General features: G+C 46.6%; 1 protein-coding gene across 4 annotated transcripts; it reads right to left on the reverse strand.

The window, feature by feature from the left end:
* Positions 1 to 581: 581 nt before the first annotated feature.
* On the reverse strand, positions 582 to 13,531 carry CHRNB3 (cholinergic receptor nicotinic beta 3 subunit). Of its 4 annotated transcripts, XM_017735460.1 has the most exons (7): positions 12,984 to 13,531; positions 10,214 to 10,365; positions 9,122 to 9,166; positions 4,633 to 4,742; positions 3,879 to 4,408; positions 3,526 to 3,791; positions 582 to 2,230 (listed from the first exon to the last, which is right to left on the reverse strand). In XM_017735460.1, the coding sequence occupies exons 1-7, from the start codon at positions 13,024 to 13,026 to the stop codon at positions 2,096 to 2,098; spliced, it is 1,281 nt and encodes a 426-aa protein (XP_017590949.1). In that variant the 5' UTR covers positions 13,027 to 13,531; the 3' UTR covers positions 582 to 2,095. The 4 variants fall into 4 exon arrangements, with proteins under 4 accessions (XP_017590949.1, XP_008632779.1, XP_017590950.1 ...); XM_008634557.2 differs by having other exon boundaries at positions 3,526 to 4,408; positions 12,984 to 13,529; XM_017735461.1 differs by lacking the exon at positions 12,984 to 13,531 and adding an exon at positions 12,675 to 12,819 and having other exon boundaries at positions 3,526 to 4,408.
* Between the last annotated feature and the right edge of the window lie 3,296 nt (positions 13,532 to 16,827).

The raw sequence follows: 16,827 nt of genomic DNA on the forward strand, positions 1-16,827 counted from the left end.
CATGTCACCCCCTTCTGCTGTGGATAAGCTTCCCCCACAGTGAGGAGCCCTCAGCTGGGCTCCTCTGCACAGTGGAGGATGGGCCGTCACTGCACCTCTGACCAGAGGCTTTTCCAAGATACCCAGAGTCTCTCCTCCCTCCACCCCTTGGTGTGAGGGTCTGTTCGAGCCTGGCAGCTGATAGCCCTGGGGCTGTGGTCCTCATCTTGGAGGTGTTAAGCCCATGCTCAGTGAATGTCCCCAGCCCTGAGTTGTTACTTTATCTTATCTTCATCATCGAGCAGTGTCAGGCCTCAGGGCCCCATTCAGGGTGTGGGAGTCTTCTCTTCAGCTTTTGTAATACAGTTTTAAAAGTCCTTTAAGAAAATGTTTAAGTCATAAAATATAATATTTCAGTCTCTGACACTCCTACGATATAAAAACCAGATCTGAATGCTTGCTCAAACTCACATACAGAGCTAAAAAGTAATGAGGACTGCCAATCCCTCTGTTTGAATATAATCTATTCAAACAGAGGCAAAACTTTTTAAATGAGCTACAATCTAGCTTTGTTGGCAACAAATCAACAACATAGCCCAGTGTATGGACACCTCAGGAATCATTTACTAAATACATCTTTATTAATAATAATTGCACAAGTGAACAGAAGTTTCTGCATTGACACAACAAGATGGGATTGCATTAAGTCATGGAGGTCTGGTGTGCATGCATAATCCAAGCACAAGAACACCTCTATGTATTTTTAACACTTTCTAACCTCCATCCCTAGGGAGACAGTTTCAAGGCTAGCTAAAACTTTAACACATATTTAGATTGTCAAAAATTGGATCTCCAAACTCCTACTTAACCTTGAAAACATTTGCAAGTTCTGAATGGGATTTTCTAAAACACACAATGTTGGAAAACACTGTTCCAGCAAAAGTGGTGAGAGCTTCATTCCTGTGTTCAGGAGTTTCACCTGGATGTTTTCAGTCACATCTCACTTACTTAACACTTTTAAGAGCTGTTTCTAATCATGCAAAAAGATCCCAAAGTAAAGGAATCAAAGGAATGAAATTCTGAATTGCCTGGGTAATATGGACAAACCAACATCCAAAAATATATCTTCCTGGTGACCAGCCCACCCCATAGCTCTCAAGAAAAACCCCGCTCCTGCAGCAACCACAAGTTTCATCTGCCAAAAGCTATGTTTGCAGCTTCCCTCCAGCTGAACACTTCAGGAATATCACTGTTGCGTTATGGAGTAGCGTAGCCACCTTCCTCTGTGCAGTATGCTTAAGTGATCTTCCACTTGTGAGCAAGCAGGTGAAGGAATAATAGTTTCTAAATGTGGAGCAAGGGGAAAAATCCTCACTTCGTCAGCCTTCTGGTACATTACAGAGCAGCAAGCAAAATTACAAATAATACTGAAAGGTGGGCAACACCTCGTAGTTTCCTGATGGCTGAGGTGAGAGATCAAGTGTGCATGCCATAAAGGCTGGTAGCAGGTGGGCAGAGTGTTAAGTTCTGCCGCTGTCGAGCTCATCCTGCAGCAAGGTTAGGCTAGAGAGTCAAGGTTTTGAGCATCCCATCCAAGAAGAATTTATACTTTTTCTGATGCATATGCCATGCAATTGTCAGTTCTGACACATGCATAAAGCAACCTGCAGAGACTTAGTGGTTTTCACTTGGAAACACAGATAAACTGAGTAGAGATTTGTGTTCCTGCTGTAACTTTTTTTATAATGTAGCATTTTAACTGGCAGATCTGCCTTCTAAGTATAATCATTGTGCAAGAGCCTCTATTTCCAATTTTAACTAATAATCTTGGCTTATATAGTAATACAACCAAGCTAACAAGAAAATAATTATAACCCCATTGCACAGCTCCAGTTTACTTTAGGACTTGGCTGTATACCAAGCTCTTCTCTGATTTCAGCAGAATCTGTTACTGGTAGAGTTATATGAAGATTGAAAGCACTAATCAATGCCCACTGTTACCATCACCTTCCTTCTTTCTTGCTGCTGCTTCCCCTCTTGCACAGCAGACACCAAGCTCGAAGGCACCACCATCCCTTGGTACTGTGCTTGTTTTATGTTACTGTAGGAGCATTTTCTACAGAGTGTTATTCAACCACATCCGTAATGCAGGGGTAAAGATGAGAACTGAACCCGTCACTGACACCACCAGAAATAACCACAGGAAGATCCGATCCAGGACTTGAGCTACAAATTTCCAGTCTTGTACAACCTGGAAAGGAAAGAGGGAGGATAAACATAAACAGTAACAAGCCTGGTACTTTGTTGATACTGCTACATATATTTCAGCCCCCCAAATCTGGTTTTAAAATTAGAAGTCTGTAGTATGCGGTAGCCTAAAACTAACAGGGATCACCTTTTCAGCACTCATAGCTGCAAATTGCTCAAGGCTCCAAAACAGTTCCATAGTTCTATGCACATGGTGATACAACTCCTTCAGCCTGTGCAAAAGCTTTTAGTTAAGTGCATATAGGAAAGTTTACAGACTTAGCTTTGAAGGTGGCTTTATAGTGAACTGGATTTCTTTTTACAGACCTGCATTTCCCTCCAAGTGCCAGGATGAGGCTCTGGCACAGCACTTGGACACAGTACAAGGGCTTCGATTTACTTGTGTTTGCTTAAGTGACTTGTTGACTCAGATTGGGTACACTCAGGAGGGGAATTTTGAATTTTGAGTATTAGCACAACTACTACAACTACACACAAAAGTGTGTTTATTAAGGTGATTCAAGGGACCTTTTTATTACAGTTATTTCAGCTTCAAACAGGTTTCAGTCATGGACAGTATACGCATACTACATGTTTGATTTACTGCTCTTCTTTGTGCTATAGTCCTCTCAGCACAGTTTGAACAAAGCCCTAGCTCTTGCTAGGAGGGTGCTAACAGAAGTTTTTCTCTTTCCAAATGCTGCCAGATGCATTGCTCTGCTGTCCTACCCTTGCATGAGATGCGTTGTTTGCACACAGTAATTTGCCATTTTAAAAGCCAGGAGGATCACTAAGAGGTGAAGGATAGCAGTTGGGAGCTAATCTGAACAGGTGTTAGTGAAAATCTAGAAGACCTCCACTCAAAACAGAGCAGCTACACAGTGCAGAGTATGTGCTGGGAGGCCAGGACTGACACCTGGCAAATGTCATAGAGCCTGCCTGTAAGTGTGAAAGTTACATTTTCAGAGCATATGAGAGTTTAGAGGCTTCCAGATTCAAGTGTACCCCAAATTTACACAACAAGGTTATTAAAATAATCCCAAACCAGGGATTCCTCCAGGAGAGGCTGCTGGAGTCTCTTGCCTCTGTGAAGAGCAGGGACTCCCACAGCACAATACACTTCTCCTTAAAGCTATGTGTTGTCTCAGGAAACATATTATTTATCAAGATCTGAGGAAGAATATGTCTCAGAGGAGAGCAGGAAGATGAGGCAAAGAGGAAAGCATGCAGAAAAGAAAAGAGCTTAGGCCATCGCTGTCAAGGAAAGTGTGATTCCCTCCTTGCCCTCCTTCCACCTACCTGTCTGATGAAATGCTCCTTTTTAACGTGCCTGGAAATGTACCGAATGGAGTCAGCTGCCTTTTCCAGAAAGGCAATAACAACTTTTTCTCCATCTTTTGCTTGCTTGTATTTCTGCTTCCCCAGAAACTTTGATTTCGAGGTGGTTTCCTTTTCTTCAGTCTCTGAGAACGAGTAGCGATCTACATGGCCCTTCATGCAGAGCAGACGAGGCAACTTCTGGAGAAAGAGCCTTTTAACCCAAGGAGCCATGGGGTGGTAAGTTGCTGAGGATCGGTGGTGGACATTGATAACAAACACAGTCACGATGATAGAGAGGGTCACAAAAATCATGATGAAGAGCAGATACTCACCAATCAGAGGGATGACTTTGGAAGAAGAAGGGATTATTTCCTCAATCACTAAAAGGAAAACAGTGAGGGACACTAGAACTGATGTCGACAGTGAAAGCTTCTCTCCTTCATCTGAAGGCAGGTAAAACACCAGGACAGTTAGAAAAGACAATCCCAGGCAAGGGATTATTAAGAAAAGAGTGTAAAACAATGGAAGGCGTCTCAACACAAAGGAGTAAGTGACAAATGGGTAAGAGTACAGCCCATCTTTCCTGTTGCCTTTCATACCTTTGGCGTTTAAGATCTCCCACTCCCCATTATCAAAGAAGTCTTTTCTGTCTACATTTTCATCCACTAAAATCAAGTCCACCATATTGCCATCATATGTCCATGACCCAAACTTCATGGAGCAGTTCTGCCTGTCGAAGGGGAAGAAGGTCACATCCATTGTGCAGGAGCTCTTATAACTGGCCGGTGGTGTCCAGGTCACCACTCCATTGTACTTCACTATGGCTTTGGTCATCAGGGATCCCTCAAAACGTCCGTCAGCACTGGGAGTTGGACAGGAAGAAACAGTACCGAGTTCAGGACTATGTTTGCCCCAGTCCTACCCCCTCTCAGCTCTGCTTTCTGTCCCTCACCTGGAGCACACAGTGCACAACATTCACACTGCCTAAAGAAGCAGCCCTCTGACAGCACACACAAGCCTCATGGTAGCTGACATGCCTTGCCCAAGCTCTGGCCTAAGCCCAGAGCAAGGAGCCACACTACTCACTTTTCAAACAAAACAATGTCGGGAAGCCACAGAGACTCAGAGGGGACCCGGATAGCAGTGATCCCACCATATTCATCTGGATTCCAGGAGAGCTTGTGGTCGATCCATTCCTACAACGAAACAGCAGAGTCCTCTGCCCACTCATATGCAGCAGCCTCTTTCCTCACCCCTGCCTGTGCCTCAGAATAACTGCATGCACAGCTCAGGGGGTAGAGCCTGGTGTGAGGCTGTTCAGCTGTACAGAGGATGCCAGACAGGCACGGCCTGGGAGATGTTAATCCCCACAAGCACTGCTCCTCCAGATACAGGTGAGACCCAAGAACCCATCCCTAGGCTGGCAACCTCAAGGCCAGCACTCCTGGAGAGCACTTGACTCTCACTTCACTCACCACCCTGCACAGCCCACCTGAGAGTAGGCTAGAAGGAAGGAGCCACTTCCCTTTAGTGCAGCAGCTTTCCCTCCCTCTGAGAACCAGCCCAACCTGGTTTTGGCTGGCACCAACCCCATGGAAGAGCCAGGTGGTGTGGGTACTAGTACTCAAATGAGGAGAGGTGGCCTTAATTCACTTTTCAGTAGAGACCTGGCTTTTTTCAGTGGATGGAATACAACACCTCATACCTGCACACTGTCCTTGCAAAAAATAAATTGCTCTTTCATCAGAAAGACCTGCAGACTATTTCAGGAAAAATAATATGAAGCTATTGTAAAGCATTTTGTTAGAAAAGCAGGGAGAGTCCTGTCCATTTTCATCATGCTGAAGTCTAGAATAACTTTTGTCTCCTTTTTTGGTTTTCCAGATAGGGAGATCATAACAAAGTGGCTCCAGCAACCTGGAGATTTCCACAGAAAAGCAATGGAAAACCAGCTCTCTGATCCTTGTTCATTATTGATGAGGATTTTCATTTGTCCACAGAAATAGCAGCAACATGATGCAAGAGCTATAGGCTGTGGTCAATGCCAGGAAGTGGAAGATGAACCAGTTTCCATTAAGCTGCAGCACTAAGAGATCTCCAGGGATGTGGAAGTCTCAGCCTTCACTGGGCAATTTCCTCCATGACTTAAGGATGAACCAAAAAAGCAATGTTCTCTATTAATTCTCCATGTTGTTCCCCTCTTATTTCTTTGATTCCACATGCTTTTCACAGCTATACCTACAGACATTTGTTATTGTTCATGTGTGGAAAGAGAAGAGGGGCCATTGCTGCTCATAACCTCAGCATCAGGGACAGAGAACACCACTTTTAGTGTTAGCATTTCTCTGTATCTAACTTGTCTCCAGCAGCCTAGGCGAAGTGGTCACAGTCTCACATATGTCCTGGACACTTCCTGCAATAGGTACAACGGGGCTGGAAACACACATCATGTAAGGGAATAGGCAGGGCTGAGCAGCAACCAACACAGTCAGCTTGTAGCTGCCACTAACACAAGAGCAGCAAATACCCTGTGAGCCACCTGGAATAGAATCATCCCATCATCAATCATGGAGTTGAATTGGAGCAGCCCCTTGGCCTGGGTTATTTGTTCCGTCTGCAGTATTCCTCACTTTCCCCCTGCCCTGCATTGATTTCTCTCCCAGCTAAAGTGCTCTTTTGTGTCTGCAAGGCAAATGGTTATGCCTTCCTACTAGAGCAGAATATAGGTTGTGTGCAGATTTTGAAGATGAGCAGTTTAAAACAGGAATCTCCCTGTGGGCTATGCCGACACACACTGTAGCAGCAGATGCATAAGGCTCTTTCCTCTCTTCTCCCTTTTTTCCAAGCTGCTCCTGATGTTGCAATTGCTATGTCCAGTTGTGCCAAATTCCCATTTCTGTGCTGTCATTGAAGAGTTTAACCCACCACTAGTGGAAGAAAAATCTGGACCCAGATTCTCGACCTGTGCTGGTAGACCCCGTAGCTTGTCTGAATCCAGACACTTTCTCAGCAACCACTAAAGGCTCCTCTGAACCTTGTGTGTCAGCCTGCTTGTTTATCAGGGACCACCATCGTGGGCATCAGAATGTTGGAAAAAAAAAAAAAAGAAAATGCTTGTGTTTAAGCTTTGCTTATCCAAGAAAAGTAAGACTCTTGCAGAGAAATTATGAAGGTCATCAGGAGCAATCAGCATGGATTCACTAAAAGTAAATCATGCTTGACCAACCTGATTGCCTTCCATGATGAAACAACTCCCTGGATGGACGAGGGGAGAGCAGTGGGTATTGTCTACCTTGCCTACAGCAAGGCTTTCAACACCGTCTCTCTCACAAGGTCCTCATAGGCAAATTCAGGACATTTGGACTGGACGAGTGGACAGTGAGGTGGACTGAGAACTGGCGGAACGGCAGATCCCAGAGAGTTGTAATCAGTGGACAGAGTCTGCTTGGAGGCCCGTCACTGGTGGTGTCTCACAAGGTTCCATACTGGGCCCAGTGTAGTTTAACTTATTTACCAGTGACATGGATGAAGGAGCAGATACCTTCTCACCAAGTTTACTGATGACACAAACTTCAGAGGAGTGGCCAATATCCCAGAGGGCTGGGCAGCCCTTCAGAAGGACTGGACAGGCTGGAGGGATGGGAAGAGAAGAAACTTCTGAAATTCAACAAAGGCAAGTGCAGGGTCCTGAACCTGGGGAGGAAAAATCTCAGGCACCAGCACAGGCTGGGGGCTGACCTGCTGGGAAGCAGCTCTGGGGAGAAGGACAAGGGGATTCTGGTGGGCACCAAACTGTCCATGAGCCAGCAGTGTGCCCTTCCTTGTGGCCTGTTGCATGGGTGACTGAGCACTGGAACAGATTGCCCAGAGAGGTAGTGGAGTCTCCCTCACTGGAGTTATTCAAGAACCCTCTGGATACAATCCTGTGTAATGTGCTCTAGGATGATGCTGCTTGAGCACGGAGCTTCTGGAGCAGGTCCAGCAGAGGGTAGCAAAGATGATGAGGGGACTGGAGCATCTCTTACAAGGAAAAGCTGAGGGAGCTGGGCCTACATGAATGCACAGCTCCCACAGCAGGACACCTGGGTCAGGCCACAGGTATTCAGTGCTCAGCCTGAGCTCCTGAGAGCACTTATATGTGTGAAAATCAGAGCCTGTGCCTCATTTTCTGCTCCCTTTGCATTACCTCGGGCCTTAATGTTCTCAGCCCATCAGATGGAGAAGCAGTATTAGAAATGGTAACAACACCTGGGAGCCCAGCTCTGGGTAATCACAGTCCTGAGTTTCCCTGAGGAGCTGCCATGGCTAAAATCTGAGGATTACCAAGGCTTCCAGAGAAATCAGTCTGTCTACAGTGCACAGGGCTTGGACCTGCAGGTGAAGCTGGGTGCTATAGCCTGCAAGGAGAGTGGGTGGGAATGGGAGAGGACAGATGAGGGCAGAGAGGTGACCTTTACAGAAGGGCTCTGCTGTCTGCCCAAGTGGATACTTGAAGTAAGGAAGCCAAGATGTGGCCTTGTGCACAAAAGGGGCTCTACAATTGCAGCTGAAGATGGGGAAAATGTAATACTGCAGATATTTCAGGGCAGGCTCCCAGCAGCTGTATTTGGATCAGAGAGAAATTTCTCCAGCAGAAGGGGAAATTCCTGTCTTCCCCACAGTGAGGGGAAGTCTGAGCTTTTCCCTCTTCAAGGGAGAGACCATCTTTACACACAATATCCATATGGGTTTTAGGGGTCTTGCTCCAGCCAGAATCTCCCACTGGAGCACTACAGGACCCAGACTGAGACAAAAATTGACTCACATTTCTTGTCCACCAGCCCAGTGGTCCCCAGGAACCTTTCTCCCTGGCATGATTTCAAGTACGGTTTGTTTTTTATGTCCTCTGCCTGGGATTAGCTGACATCTTTACAGATACTCACAAGGCTGAGAGACTTAAAATAATTGTCACAAGGTCAATAAACTGGTGCAATGTAACCTAAACCAAAAACAGTATTCTTCAGGAGTGAAGAAGAAGAAAGGAGACCTAACAGTTCAACTTGCACCTTTCCCGCATTTGTATAAATCACCATCAGTTCCAGAAGCAATTATGATAGAGAGATCTGATTCATTTGCTACAGCTTTTAATGGGAAAAGGTCTGTGGTGTGGCCTTTTTTTTCTCTTTACATATGCTGAGGAATGAAGAAATCTATCTGAGGCACCACTCTTAGCTCAGGCAAGGAAGACAGTACTTGTGTGACCTCTAAGACAGGATAGTCCCTCAGGGCACATACAACATCCCAGAGATAGCCAAGTGCAGTACCAGGTGTGTCGCTTCCCTGAAATACAGCTGGGGTGAAGGTCAGGAGAAGAGGGTACCCTGTGTCCTAAAGGCCTACCTGCCTGCCTTTCTGTCTCTTTATGCATTTAATGAAATGAGAAGAGTGAAGTAAAGACTTCAGGTTAGGTATCTTGGTGCTGGCCACTCAGCATCACAAAATGGGATGGATGGCACAGTGGACAGCAGACTGGGATGGCTACTCAGCTCAGAAGCTCCACATGGGGAAAAGTGAGGTCAGATGTGGTCTAATTTACCTGTTTCAGCCACACGTTGGTTGTCATCAGCTGATTCTTCTCATCCTAGGGTGACACAAGGTAGAGAGGATTGCAATACCAAAGCAGCCATTAGAAACAGAGCCTATGCCTGCTGAGTCCCACCCTGTGCCAATATGAGGAGATTCCTATGGTCCTGCTTCCCCATGGGCTTGGGCTCTTCGGTCACCATTGAGGGTGACTTTCTACATGCTGTCCCTGCTATCACTGGGAGTCCCTGAGGCTGGAAAACTGAGGTCTGGCATTTCACAGGAGATCAAAGGAATCATATGCGAAAGAGCCAGGATGCAGCAGGGCTCAGCCAGCAAGTGGTATCAGGTCACACAAGGCTATGGGCTCAGAGGATGGCTCATCTCCCTGCACTGCTCCACCTGGAGTGAGTTTGGGAAGACACAAGCTGAAACACTGTCCTAAATATGTAAATAAAGCATACAATTAGAGTGTGCCTTCCACAGCACAAGGAGACATTACCAGGGGCTGGGGGATGTAAGGAGCACACTGTTGCGTGGGTACCTCTGGGCATTGTGCAAATTCCACTGTGCATTGCAGTGGAAAGGGAAGGAAAAATTTCCACATGGGCAGAAACACAGGATTATCTATTTTGCCTCTAGAGTTTTATCTGAGTGACCAGCTGGCTTAAAACTTTAACTACCTTTGGCCTCAATACAAGCTTGCTTAGAGGGAATAATGCCCAACCAGCTCTTACCCTTCCTCAGTCCTCTCCTGTAGCTGTCTTGTCATTAAACTGCAACATAGATATCAAGAACTGTCTGGCACGGGTTGTTTGATTAAAACCTTGTGGAAATGAGGTCTCATTCCCTGAGAACATCAGGGAAAAAAGAGCCTTCTGGTTTCCTTCAAAATAAATGAGTCCTAGAGTCCTTGCTGAGGGTGGAGGGAGGCAGAAGGTCATATCACCAGCACCATTTCACACTCAGTGTTCTGTTGCCCAACCATCACCGTGCATTTCTTGTGGCAGGAAGCAAAAGCTGATTACATTACCAGCCCTCCCAGGTGGAGGCACAACTGTCTATAAAAGAAGGGGTGTTTTACTGAGCCTAACACAACACTTACCACATCCACAAGCTGTGATATCTTTAACCCAAAAAGGACTTTGATGGTGTCATTGGAGTTTTCCACAGGGCGGACCCATTTCTGATAGCCTTCAAATAAGTGCTTGAGGAGTGCATCCTCATTTTCAGCAACTGAACTGAAGGCATTCACATCTGGAAGAGAGCAACACAGAGTGGAGATATTGCCATAAAGCATACATGGAAAATGCCATGACCTGAAGTGAGGCAGAGCAATGATGTGAGGAAAACTCACCTCTGGCCAGGTCTGCAGGAATTCAGATCCACAGACTCTCAGCAGAACCAGGGCAAGGGAAAGGAAAGGCAAGATAGCCCAAGCCCAACTCACATACAAAAAAAAATCATGAAGTCAGAGCAGTGACGACTTTGTACTAGGTTCATGTTTTCTATGGCCTTTTTGCCAAAGCAAAAAGAGCCCACCTGGCAGCAGCAGGAGCTGGATGATGCAGTCAGGGCTAGATCTGCCAGGCAAGCACAGAGCCATCATGGTCTGTACCTGCAAGACTTGTGACTCCCACAATCGCTGACACCATGCTCCTCCTTCTCCTTGCTACCATGAAGGGGGAAGGGCAGTTCAGACCCTCCACCCTTTTGCAAACTTTGGCCCCACTCCGTGTGATGTTGAGGTTCTGATACAACCTCCATGTCTTCCCTTGTGCACACACACAGCACCCAAGGGTGAGAAGGATTTTACCTCTCTTCAAAGCCACCAAGGAGGAAAAAGAATTGACTCCATACAGTAAGGATCACAGCCACATAGCAGTGTCAGCAGTCAAATGGGACCTCACAGGACACTGTCCAGGGCCCAGCTTGTGCTCTGCCAGCCCCAGGGTGAGCAGAACACCTGCGCCTGGACTGCCAAGCATTAGATGCAAGAGGAGTCTGCAGGCAGAGGGTCATGGCCCAGGGATGGTGCCAGGACCTGATGGTGGGAGAGCCCTGGAGGGCACAGTCAATGTGCTCACACACGCGGTGCATCAACGAACAGAGCTAAGGCAGCCCCCAGCACATGGAGAGTTCCACATGGGGAGAAAGGGCATTCAAGCCCAGCAGCTCCTCCAGAGAGAAAACTGGAAGCAGAGGGTAGTGCTCTGCCCCTACATGGAGGAAAGGACATGACCACAGACCCCTGTCTCTGCCCATGTCCTATTCCCCAGCAGCTGCTGCCCATCTCCTGGGCACAACAGGCTGCGCACTTTGTCAGGGTGTGTCTGAGGCTGTGGGCAGGGCTAGACCTGACAACAAGCAACACAGCTGAAGGACTGCCCAAAGCAAAAACCTGCTCTCAGAGATTTTCATGGGACAAAATCATTTTTTAATGCTGTCTGGATCCTCTCAGGACAGCACAAGGTCCCAGCAACACTGTAATTTCCCACTTTCAGCCACAGCAAGATACTGTTCCTCTTTGAGGAGCTATAAACTCTGAAACAGGTATTGCATCTGCAACCAAAGAAAGAGAAAGAATACATTTCTCCCCCCTCACTGCCCACAACCTCAGAGGTCCAACCCCCTGACATATATGAGTCTTTGCAGAGACTCCATCTCCTAGACATTTTGCTTTCCCTTTAGGAGATTCACAGGGGTGCATGGTTGTAAAAAACAGATTTAACAGAAAACCCACTGAATAGAAAAATCCGTAACCTCAAAACATACGGTACCAAAACCAGCCCTATCTTAATGCCAGAATACCTTGCTCTGTTTTTGTTTTAGTATGAAATCCTGCACACATATATGCAGCCTCACACACTCTGTGTCTGTGGGTGTGCACAATTCCTCGCAAAAGAAAATGGTGCCACTTCACAGCCCGCATCTCACGTAAAGTTCAGGTCCCTAATGATCCAAGTGGGTATAGAAGACAGGTGGTAAAGCTGGGTGTGGGGCTGGATATGTTGAATCTCAACTGCTGAGGAAGCCACACAAAAGAGAGAAAAAGACTTGAGGAGTCTCACAAAGAAGAAAGTCAGAAGGAAGAAGATTGCTGCCTTTATAAGCCTCAGTACTTGCACAAAGACATTTTAAAAGCAGAAGCTATTAATGAGAAATAAGAAATATCATGTGAGAAAATAGCCTAACAGTTCCTTTGACCAAGCCCCATCTTATGATTAAACTAGATAAATCCATGGAGAAAATATTGAACAAAGTGGCACTGCCTTTGAAAAAAACAGAGAAGCAACCACAGGACAGATACATCCCTGAATTTACCATAGGGTGCACTGAGAGGCAAAAACTGGGGAGCTCCCTGGCACATTTACAAACGTTCAATTACCCAAGCACAGTCTGCCATCTCCCCTCTCCCCCAGGTTTCTTGCTTCTCTCTGTGATCCGTGCAAGTAGCAGCTCCCCATGGGTGCAGAACAGGAGTTCTGAGGCAGAAAGTCTGCTAAACAAACATGCAAAACACCCCAAGAAGCACAGACAAGACACTAAGCCCTTCATCAGCTCACCTGAACCATTTCAGTTTTCCTCTTGGCGATGGAAATTCTCCCTTAATTCCCTTTAGCAGTGAAAAGTTGAGCTTAGGATTTTTTGTTAATTTCTAGCCAGCAACCACCCCAACATCAGTTATTAAACCGTGGTTGCAATACAAAGGCAGCAACTGATATAACCCTCTTCTGCTACTCACACAGTGTTTAGAGGAGGACCAAGGGAAGCCAGCATTCACCGTATCCCAGAAAGCGGCAGCTAACCAGCCAGCAGAAAAATCTTGAACACCTGCAGCTCAGCTTGGAAGAAGAAGAAGAAATCACACCTACCTGAGTGGCTCAGACACAAAGCAAAGAGCACTAGGCAAAGCATGGGCACCACCGTGGCTTTTCCTTTAAATCTGATCTTCTGTTTTCATAAGCAAATCGGTCTCATCTTTGCAGGGGACTAAAACAATCTAGTTAAAAATCAAGGCAGACAATTGAGTCTGCAAGGCAAGGCAGCACCTTTCTAGACTTATCTTGCCCTCATTATGACGCTTGGTAAATCACACTTCATTGATTTTCAGTCAGCTGTCACATCCCATAAGCCTTAAAGAGGGCTCTGGGTCCTAAACTCTGACTGATCTCTTCATGGCAGTATTTGGGTGGCTATAACCACTGTGGTCTAGGAGTATAAAGGAGGGAAGTCTTTTAAGGAGGAGAAATATCTTTTATTATACTCCTAATTACAGCTGGAAAAAACTAAAAACAGGCTGCAGTTCAGATCCAAAGATAAATCAGATGCCTTAAAGATTATTTGTTTGCTCCAGCTGTATCAGTTGGTCTAATAATAGAGGCAGACTCCCTACAGCCCTAACTCAGCTTATTCACTTCTGCTACACTTGCTGTTTAAGAGCCATAAAATGGATTTGGGAGGCAAAAAACCCCAGTAAGATGTAGGTGGGAAAACAACGCTGATTTCTAAATTTGTATCTCATCACACGTACACAAAATATCACAGACAGCAGCACAGAAGTGCTTACACAGTACTACCCACTGGCAAAGCTTAACAGAGAATGTTGCCCCAGGGTCTTGTGTGTAGCAAGTGAGGATTATTTAGCCAGTTCCTCTGCAGTCAGACCTCTGTCAGTCCTCCCAGTGATGCCTCAGACAAGGCTCCTTTCAGAAACCACCCGAAATTGCTGATGATCAAAAGAGATGCAGGTTCCCCTTTTCCCATCCCCCTGCCACTCCTCTGCCAAGCGGTATCAGGATCTTCTCTGTTTTCTTCTCAAATGAGAGTTACTTTGCTGTACCTCTCCAAAGAGGAGGTTTTCCCCTGAATTCCTCAAGTTCAAGGAAGAGGCATGCAAAATTCTTTTAGCTTGTCCCCAGACCCAAAACTCTTCCTGCTTTGATTATTTCTTGCTGGCTATTTAATTGCTTGCTGACTCTTATATGGGAAGCCTGGATCTTTTTCAGAAACACTGGGTCCACTTCTTGCAGTGGCACAGATTTTGGTACAGTCACAAGTTTTGTGATTCAGATTTGCCTTATCTAAATTCCTGTCCCCACAGAGGATTGATAACTGGCAGCTATAATCTTATCAGATTATTCAGCTTTCTGTAATGAAAAGTTGCCATTTACGCGTGGTTCAAAGTCACATTGTTGCTGCAAGTAACATTCTTGTAGTGTCCTATCAATTTATTCATGGTTCTGTGGGCTTGCAGGCCACCTCATCCATAGCTCTCAGGCAGGCTGCTGGCAGCAACTCAGTGAGTTTGCTTTTTCCACTACTGTACCGCACACAAGAAATGTGCAATGGCCCTGGATAGTTCCTCATTTCTACCAGTGGGCACCCAGCAGGGCCAGAGGAGCAGCTGGCTTCCTCTGCACCCCTCCTCATCTCAGATGCAGAAAGCCATACAAAACCAACAGTGCTACCAAAAGACCATCTTCAATGAAGTGTACTGGCAACACCAGCTGCTGTCACTTCTCACTTTCCCTATTAGATCGATCCCAGGCACAAGCACACAACTTCTTGCAGTACACAGGAAAACTCCTTTTTTGATGCTGACATCAAGAGAACAGCAGTCATTTGGCTGTAGTGGTGCAGAGAGACAACACCACAGTCTGCCCCGAAGTGGAGTGGGGACTAAACACAATTATTCTGCCTGATGCAATTTTTCTGCAACAAGGTTACCCCTTTAAAATGTTCTCTGCAGACTAGCCCATGCTTTCCATCATGTTTGTGGTCCTGTACAGGACTCAGCACCCTCAGATGTCATCCATTATTTTGCTTCAAGACTGCAAGCCCCAGCCTTTGCCCATTGACACCTCTGATTGTAGTTACCACCTGAGATTGCATTCAACCATTGCTCTGTTAGACGATATGAGAGACACTTATTTTTCACGGGGCTTTAACGTGCTGCCTTATGGCAATTGAGTTACTTTATTATCTGTCTATAGGAGTAGGCTTTTTGCTACTACATGATAGTTGCTTGGAGGGAAATATGAAGTATGGTTGCATTACCATTGCCCCCACCCACTGCCTAGACTGTGACAAGAGGTAAGGACCAGGTTTGCCTGGTCACTGGCTTCCACAGTTACCAGACAACCAAAGGAGGGTACTGGAGAAAGAAATTCTGTTTGCCTGTTGTTTTCTGTTCACAAGTCTTTATTCAGCATGCACTCCAACATTTTGGAAAGGAAGGTATGCATGAATACTCCATTTTGTCAGACGGGCTATGAAGCATGAGGAGCATCCACCCTGAGATAGCAAATTAATTCTTGAGCAGAACTCTGCTTGTGGCAATACTTGAGTGGCTGTTCTCTGTTGAGAAAACATCTTTGCTTTTCCACAGGTTCATGGGATTTATAACTAATATGAGGCTGCAATTCCAGGCTGCAAAGAGCCAAGTACTGTCTGGGCACAAGCAACACTGGAGCTGACCCTGACCCTCTAGGCAGCAAAACTGCCAAGAAAAGGAAAAGGGAAATCCACCTAGAGGCACAAATCCATCAGTTCGAGCCCACGTGGTTAATATTAGCAGCAACTGAAAACTCGAGGTTGTGACAGACTGTCCTAAGCCATGTTACTTAAAGGCATCATGCTATCGAGCATGGAAAACACAGGCTCCAGGGAAAGGTGATGGTGCTGGCTGGCAATCAGAGGGTGGGAAACCTGGACTAAAGTGAGAAGGATGGTGAAGAGGAAGGACATAGATGGGAGATACTCAACCAGAACTGTGAGGCTTTGTTTCCAAAACCAAGCGCCAAAGTAGAGTTTGCTGTACCTCTACGTTTGTCAGCTGCATGAAGGAGAAAAGAGAGGTGAGGCAGCACTGTGGAACAAGAGACACTTTTCAGGTGGATGTGCCTTCTCCCTCCCAAACCCATCTCAGCTTCCCTGGTCCCTGAAGGTGATAGGACAGAAACCAAGGAAGGCCCACCTGGAGCGCCAGGACTTGTGATAGAGCCAGGCTCCCCAGAGATCCCCAGGGAGGACTGAAGTAATCTTGTACCATTTGGCATGACAAAGGAAGCCAGCAGATGAAAACCTGCCCTTAGGGGTGAGGGAGATTTTCTGGAGCAAAAAATGGGGTGGGAAAGAGCAGAACTCCTGGAATCTCGTCTTTGCCCTGACACTTCTCAGGTCCTTCCTGCTCTCAGTTCTGGCCAGCAGCAGACACCTCTCTTCACTAGCAGCTTCTCAAAACATGCATCTTCATGGGGCAAGACCAGAGTTGTTTTTAACCAGCTCACCAGCAACTTTTGCAGCACCAGCATTTCCATATGCCAGAGGGAACAGTTTGGAGCCAACCACCCACCTGTCCATATACCCTGTCTGCTCTCCTCCAGCTTCCTGTCCCCCCAAACACACTCCTTCTCTCTCTTGGTTTGTTTACAGGCCCCACCAAGCAAACCCCATTCGGTCTCTCCCTGAGTGCCGTTTTCCCCTCTAATCCATCCCTCCTCCTCCACACACCCTTTTCCGACGGGAGCTGCACCACATCCCACCGCCCTCATCTCACAGTCGTCACTTTCCTCCTCCCCCTTCTCCTCCTCCTTTCCCCCCTTCTCTCACTCGGAGGGGAGGTGCTTTCCCCGGGTCCGTGCCCTTTCGCTCTGCCGTGGCCGCTGTCCCAGCTCCCCGCCGCGGGAGGCAGCGGGGGCGGCGGGGCGCAACGCC

The sequence above is a fragment of the Corvus brachyrhynchos genome, unplaced genomic scaffold (assembly GCF_000691975.1).
Source record: "Corvus brachyrhynchos isolate BGI_N302 unplaced genomic scaffold, ASM69197v1 scaffold22, whole genome shotgun sequence".
NCBI classification, from domain to species: domain Eukaryota; kingdom Metazoa; phylum Chordata; class Aves; order Passeriformes; family Corvidae; genus Corvus; species Corvus brachyrhynchos.

Bases quoted from the DNA above. Each gene is read 5' to 3' on its own strand.
- CHRNB3 (XM_008634557.2), bottom strand. From the start codon at position 13,026: ATGCTTTGCCTAGTGCTCTTTGCTTTGTGTCTGAGCCACTCAG. The intron at 9,167-10,213 runs GTAAGTGTTGTG...GTGTCACCCTAG, and splicing joins TATCACAGCTTGTGGATGTG to GATGAGAAGAATCAGCTGAT. The intron at 4,743-9,121 runs GTAAATTAGACC...GTTTCGTTGTAG, and splicing joins CCAACGTGTGGCTGAAACAG to GAATGGATCGACCACAAGCT.